The 7,354-nt window shown below is 37.2% G+C and overlaps 1 protein-coding gene across 1 annotated transcript; it reads right to left on the bottom strand.

Moving 5' to 3' along the window:
- Window positions 1-2,340: 2,340 nt before the first annotated feature.
- LOC113769371 (protein FAR1-RELATED SEQUENCE 5-like) lies at window positions 2,341-5,352 on the bottom strand. Its single transcript, XM_027313826.1, has 4 exons — window positions 4,433-5,352; window positions 3,272-3,452; window positions 3,057-3,187; window positions 2,341-2,599 (listed from the first exon to the last, which is right to left on the bottom strand). Exons 1-4 carry the CDS (start codon window positions 5,350-5,352, stop codon window positions 2,341-2,343), a joined length of 1,491 nt encoding a protein of 496 aa, XP_027169627.1.
- Between the last annotated feature and the right edge of the window lie 2,002 nt (window positions 5,353-7,354).

Here is a 7,354-nt window from a genome sequence, read left to right as displayed (position 1 = left end):
CAATTGTTTCTGTTATGGGCCAAAAGGTATCTCGGTCACAAGTTCGGTCTCTTAGACCTAGTGAATGGATCCATGTTGAGGTAATTAACTGCTATTGTGCATTGTTGACCTTGTGAGCTCGAAGTGTTATATCTAGTGGTCCTCACCGTGTTTGGTATCTTCCAACTTCCATTCAAGTAGATGTGATAATTTTTTGTTTTGTTTGCTTATTAACATTGTGTGAAACTTGTATTTAGTTTTCCCTACTCATTAACATTGAGTGAAATTGTACCAGCAATTCATTCTTGGTAGAACAATTTGCGCTGACGTCCTTTATCAAGATTATCTCACATATTGCAGTTTTGGAGGATATGTCCATGAATGTGTGAACAATTTTCATATATGACTTAGCTCCCAGAAGTGATGCATTAATGAAGCTCAAGAGAAGGAAGTTAAGATTGTCTTGAGTGTTCCATACTCTATTATTTTTGCTGACCTGTGTTTCACGTGAGTGTGATTTCAATTTTTTGCTAATTGATTCACTCTACGCTTGAGAAGTGTGGCATGATAAATGAGGCCCTTGTATATGAGTTTTCGAGTCAATATAGTTATGACACTTCAAACTTCACATATTCCCGACCTAATTGGTGCCCAAAGCAAGATAATGGGTAGATTTCAAACTTATGACTCATTCGTTTACTTTATGTAAATGAACTATTTGGCTGCTCTGACTCCATTAATCTATCTACTGTAGGAATGACTGCGGTTTATACATATGCAAATTCATGAAACCTGGTGAAGAAATGAAGGCTGACTTTAGAATCAATGTCTGTGTTAAGCAATCTTACTTACGTAATTATTTCCTATATGAGTATGAATTCCAAGTGTCTGTGTGAAATGAACCACAGGTTGAATTGAATCCAGATCACATTGGCTTTGTATTTGATCTTTTTTTTTACCCAACAAACGAGGTTCGGCACTTGTGTGTCTATGATTTTGCTGGATTGGAGAATCTGTTTACCTGAACATCTATCGGCATGGATGAAATAGCCTCGTGTTGACTGGGGAATGCAATTTCTACCATGTGAATTTTTTTGCAAACAAATTTAGGGATTGATATTTATATATGAAGAGGCATTTTTATCAGGCATGTTATTTCATAGGTTTCATACTAGTTTTTTGTTTGGACTTGCTACTAGATAGATCTTATTATCTAGCCCATTGGTGTATAGCTATTTGATAGGTCACAAGTTAGTCCTTTTGATTGAATATAGCATTGGATTTTTTTTGTTCAGGCCTATAGTTGTGGTTTTTTGTTGGGCCCATACTAATGTAATGGCATCTCAATTTGTTACGAAAGTAAAAAGTCTTCCATGCTATCTCAATTTGTTGAGGATTTTAGATATTTTTGACTAGTCTTCATACCCATGCAATTCATTCATAACTAAGTTTCAACAAAAAATATTTTCTACAATAACTAACATAGAACAATGACACTACTGATTCCAATTACACCAAAATTCACCAGAAATCCAAGTCATACAAGTAGAAAATAGTATCTTTTATTCTAAGAAAAAAAAAGATTTTCATTTTGGGAATTATTAACAGAAAAAAGAAAATAAGATTTTTGAGAAATTACACTTCATTCATAACTAAGTTTCCAACTAAAAAATATTTCCTACAATAACTAACATGGAACAACGATCAGAAGATAGTATCTTTTGTTCTAAGCAAAAAAGAAAATAAGATTTTCATTCTCGAATTATTAACAGAAAAAAGAAAATAAGATTTTTGAGAAATTACACTTCATTCATAACTAAGTTTCAGCTAAAAAATACTTTCTACAATAAATAACATGGAACAACAAAATAACATATTAGCAATCATTAACCCAAATCAAGTGCAAAATAACATATTAGCAATCGTGCTTAAAGTACCAGGATTTAAACAAAAGCACAACAACAACGATGCCAAAACAAATTGCAGTACATTTTATCTTCCAAATGGTTTCTTTTAAGCCATTTACATCTGTCTAGAGTTTAGTTAGTGCAGCTTTCATGGTAGATAGACCCATTTCTATTGACTGGGAGTTGGTTGTTTCAACTGATGGAGTATTATGTAACACAGGTGACTCTCTGGTGGACTATCTAATTGCCTGGACATACACATCACACCACCCTTGAAATCCATTACACCGATTCTGTAACCAGCATGAAAAAATTATAAAATTATTTTTATTAAAAAACCACATATTCAATCATATATTACAAACAAATGAATTTAAATACCGGTCACGTTCTGCTTCGGACATGTATAATAATACTCAACCATATATTACAAATAAACAAATTTAAATACCACTCACATTCTGCTTCGAACATGTATAATAAAATCGGCCAAGATTTGCATCAGATTTCTCAACAATTTTGACTTCGCAATAATGCCCACAGCTACATTGCTGTAAGGGCCACTCGTGATTTGCAACTGAAGGCATGCTTCCAGTTGATGACCGAGTATCAAATCCTCGTCTTTCACGTATTTCTGATGAAGCGAAAAAGGTTCACGACAGCTCACTGTTTTTGGGTTCGCTTCCATTACTTTTACCTTCGTCCACTCACAACTGCCAAAGCATTCGTATTTGTCATACCATCTGAGACTCTCCCAAAGCAACCGTATCGATGAGATTGGGCAAGTTATGTTTCTATATCTATCTATATAAATTAAGACATAACGGGTCGACATATATGACAATTTCGACGGGAATTCTAATTTTCAGTAAAAATTCAATACATATGAAAATTTAGGCAGGGATTCAAATCTTTGGTGAAAATTTTTCGCCTTAATGAAGTTCTTCTGAACCTTCATAAAGGCTTGTCAATCAGACCCAAATTCAAATATAATGAAAAATTTAAGCAAAAAAAGCCAAAAAAATATAACGATTCATGTAATGAAAGCAACATTAAAGCCACACAATTAAAGTAACAAGTCTCCAATTTACATGACTTTATATCAAACTAGCAAAACCCACTATTAAAGCCATGAAAATTCTTAGATGGATCAACATAGTGTGTAGTCACCACGTAGGAAATTTCAAACTAAAATTGATATCAATATCATTATCTTCATCCGCTTGCTCCTGCTCTCTACCCGTTTGAGTACCTTGACCTTCTATATCGTGGGACTCTTGGCCCACTCCAACCCATGGTGTCTGTAAAAAAGAAAGATAAAACATACAAATATAAGAAAAATATAAGTCAACACCTAACAATTGAATGCTTTAACTTTGTTGTACCTGCCCAAGATCACAGGTTGTCTGTGACTGCAATTCAAACCCCCTTTGCACCCACGTAGGACTTAAATTGCCATGCAACCCGTCTTGCGACATGCCAATGAGGCGGGATAACTCATACAACCCATCGAACACTATATTTGGCTCTAAAGGGCAAGTTCGCTTGTTGTGTCGCTCTTGTGAGCTGTAAAATAAGACATAAAATGAATTACGCTAGTTAATCTATCGAGATACGTAAGAAAAAGAATAAAGTGCTTAAAGATTATTATCTTACTGACAGTTCCCACACTAGTTATGGACATGCTTCTCTTTTGTTCTCTTCTTTTGGTCTTCCTTTCCTCTGGTTACTTAGGGATCACCAATCCCAACTACATGGCGACGAGAGGATGATCTAACGTCTGACCTTTGCTCAAGCGATAAAGTCCGCATGTTAGTTATCTCCCTTTGGATGACATCCAACAAGTGCCTATAGCCATTGGATGTCTTTGATGCGTAAAAACACATTGTATTGCATGCGCTTGACAAACGGGCATATCGTGCCATTGCATTCTCTCTATGACCATGACCTTAAACATATGGCAACATGGTCATCATAGCATCTCTATTTGTTCACACGAACACTGCATAACTTGTTACTCCCGATTATATAGGACTCTTCATTGTCTATTTGAATAGGCATGAGCAATGAAATGGATGCACTAGACCCCATTATCCATCACGTTGTACCTAAAATACACATCTTGACTCTTCATCTCTTTCCTAACCTTCATAAATATGCGCCTTGTGAAGATTTCTGCAACATGCAGCTCTAAGTAATGCATATCAGTAGCGGGTAAGAGGGAGGTGTGCTTTGTCTCTGCGTCCAACCTTGTCTCCTCATGTTAAAGCCATGCCATAGCTAGGTCAAATGCCCTAACTGACTTAAATAGTCTTTGCTCTTTGTGTTGGTATATCTTTAAAATATCGTTCATCTTCTCTAAACGTTGTGTGCTCCTCATGTCACTAAAAAAGTTCCATCGGAGATATGCTAATGCCCATCTTTTCCTCTTCTTGTAGATGTACTTAATCTAATCGTTATTCTGGAGGTTGCATGAGGTGATTAAATTGGCCCATTTTGTCTCAAACTGGTCAATGGAGCAATTTCTATACATGCAATTTTTGAACCATTCCCTGAACTCCTCATTAGCAATATTTGAGATGAGATTCCGTTGTATGTGACATGAACAAAAGCGATGCTTTGCATTCAGGAAGCACATCTTGATTGCTTTCCTCATCTGAGGCGCCTCATTTGTCACAATTGATAATGGTTGTTTGCCGTCTATTACCTCGAGGAAGTTGTTAAGGATCCATTCATAAGTTTTAACTTCCTCATCAGGAACAGTAAGGCATGCAAAAATGAACATGCAAAAGTGATTATTAATGCCATATATCACAACCAGTGGATACGGATATCTATTTGTGTTGTAAATACTATTAAAAACTACGATATCACCATAATATTTGTAGTCTTCCTTAGAGCGAGAATCCAACCAAAACAACCTTCCCAACCGGCCATTGTAGGTAACTGTAAAGTTAAAGTATACTTCAGAGTCAGCATCCTTCTTTGTAAATAGATATGCAACTACACCCTTCGCATCCCCATCCGCAATTTCCTCCATCCGACCGCCATTCATTCTATTATATAGATCTTTCATAGTGAATAGGACATATTGATATCCACCACACAGTTTCATAATTTGGCTGGTTTTCATGCCCACGCGACATAGTGTGTGTGCTTGGGCATAGTTAGCATCAGAGACCTTGCGGTGACACTTCAAGAATTTCGTGGTACTTGGGCATGCTAATTTGTGGGTATGGAGCCTCACAAATTCGCTAACAACATATTTATCTTCCTCGAATGCGTATCTTATCTTGAGAGTTGCTTGATAGTCAACTCTAGTATCTGGCCGAGGTTCTCTTCGTCGGTCCTCTCTATTCACGTGTTTTAGATCTCTCCGACCTTCTCGACTACATACCCATTGTCTATAATGCACCCTTCCATTGTCATCTATAAATTTATAGCCCTTTCGAACACTGAAACCCATTGCCCTAGCAAATAATAGATATAATATCTCTATTTATTTCATAGTGTCAAACGTCATGGACATCACATCATTATCGTCCAGGGTTGCATGGTTGATGGATACATCGTTGCCTTGTTGATCACCAGTCTCACCCAACTGCTCTCCTCGAATAGACAAGTCATTACCTTCAATGTGGTAGTATTCTGATGGTAACGCAAGGTTGGTATCCCATATCAAAAAATTTTGCTGATAATATTTAATGAGTCTCTTTTCTTTGGGATCATCAACCTCCATTGCTTTTGGAATATTGATCTCAAACCCTAAACCAAAATAAAATAGTGATATTTTAGGTTGTGATGTCTTCTTTGTTGGAGCACATGATGCGAATGAGCAAGAGACCCATGGTGTTCAAGTAGACCCCGTGAAGGTCCCTCAAGACCCAGTGACACGTGCAAGAGCTAAAAGATTCAAAGAGTCACTTCAAGCACTGGTTCATGCCGCCCAAACTCAAGAGAGACCATGCATTGAAGGAATAGAAATGGAGGATCCTTGCAAGACTACCAAAGTGTTGCTTACAATTGAAGATGCAAGTGATCAAGTTTGGGCCGCGATTGAGTAGCTCATGTTGAGCTTAGATACGGTCATATGGGCCTTAGTCCATTTATGCTTTGATTAGTTAATTAGTTAGTGATTAGTGGGTTAGTTTCGGCCAAGAGAAGGCCCAAGGGCTGGCCGAATTTTCTTTGCTATTTTTCAAGTTCTATTAGGGTTAGACAAGGCTATAAATAGCCCCAAGTTAATGTTTACATTCAGTTTTTTCGATATTATTCAATAAAAGTCCAGAATTTCGTCCATTGATTGTGGCAAATTCCGTTAGATTGTGAAAGCTAGTTTGAATATCCTAGAGTTGATTCTAGGTTGTTTATTGACTTATCAATCAAGCGATCACACTTGATTGTAGCGTCCTCTACCGTTGAATTCGTTCTTGAGTGGTCCAAATTTCGGTTCAACTCCGCCAATTCGCAATGTGTTCCTCTCCGGTCTAATCTTTGTTTCCGCGTCTCACACCATCTAATATCAGAGCAAGGTTAGAGGTATCACGTATATCCCTTTTTATCGTTTTGAGTCTGTTTTGTTTCCATATTCGTAGTCACAATGTTAGGGTTTGTCTCAAGTCCGAAATCTGTCTTGTGTGTTTCCTTGTCGCGAATCTGTTTTGCGTCGTTTGTTGCTGTCCGAACTGTCCAACCTTGATTCTTCGTGATTTTTGTTTCCATTGTTGTGTTTAGTGTTGGATTTATTGTGTTTGTCCAGCAAGTAAAACAAAAAAAAAATAATTGGTGGCGGCTAGGGTTTCTTCCCTTCTTGTCGTGTCTTGAGTTTCATTGGTCTTGTGTCGCAAATCTGTCCAGAAATTCTGTTCGATGTGAGTTACTTGCTTTTGGTCAGATTATAGTCACGTCTTGTGGGTTTGTGTCGTCCTTGGGTTATGCCAACAGCCCAGCAAAAGATTAAAAAAAAAAATCAAAGGAGTCGCATACCTGATTGTTGTGTTCTTGAAACATAATTGCTGGAATTTGCGTGAGGGTGTGACTGACCGAACTTGTTTGTCATTGAACCTTAAGTTTTTGTGTTGTATCTTGCAAATCTTGAATGCCAAAAGCATATTTGGGGAATTCTTGAGTTTCTTGATTAACTTTCTTGAAATTCTTGAAACAGATTTGGAAATCCTTGGGAAAGAGCCTCGGGTTCTTGAAAAAAAATTTGGGAGCAAAAACTTCTATTTTCTTGGCAATCTTGAACCTTGAACCGAAACTTCAGATTAGTTGGGACTGAATCTGATCTCTTGAGAACCAACTTAGTGAGCAGCAAAGAAAGAAAAAAAAAAGAAACGAACGAAAGAGAAAAAAAAAAAGGAAGTTGCGGCCCTAGTTTCCTAATCAAGATCAAAGTCCCACCTTGAACAACAACTAATCCTAATTCTGTTTGGATTAGCAGTTGCCACGAGACCATTCAGCCAGGC

This window comes from Coffea eugenioides, chromosome 4 (assembly GCF_003713205.1).
Source record: "Coffea eugenioides isolate CCC68of chromosome 4, Ceug_1.0, whole genome shotgun sequence".
In the NCBI taxonomy this organism is placed as follows: domain Eukaryota; kingdom Viridiplantae; phylum Streptophyta; class Magnoliopsida; order Gentianales; family Rubiaceae; genus Coffea; species Coffea eugenioides.
This window is presented reverse-complemented; position numbering and strand designations above follow the sequence as displayed.

Excerpts from the sequence above, each read along its gene's own strand:
- LOC113769371 (XM_027313826.1), bottom strand. The coding sequence starts at position 5,352 with ATGGGTTTCAGTGTTCGAAAGGGCTATAAATTTATAGATGACAATGGA. Across the intron at positions 3,453-4,432 it reads AATGAGGAGTTCAGGGAATG|CTCACAAGAGCGACACAACA; the intron begins GTTCAAAAATTG and ends CTTATTTTACAG. Across the intron at positions 2,600-3,056 it reads AGTTTGAAATTTCCTACGTG|TTGTGAGTGGACGAAGGTAA; the intron begins GTGACTACACAC and ends ATGCTTTGGCAG.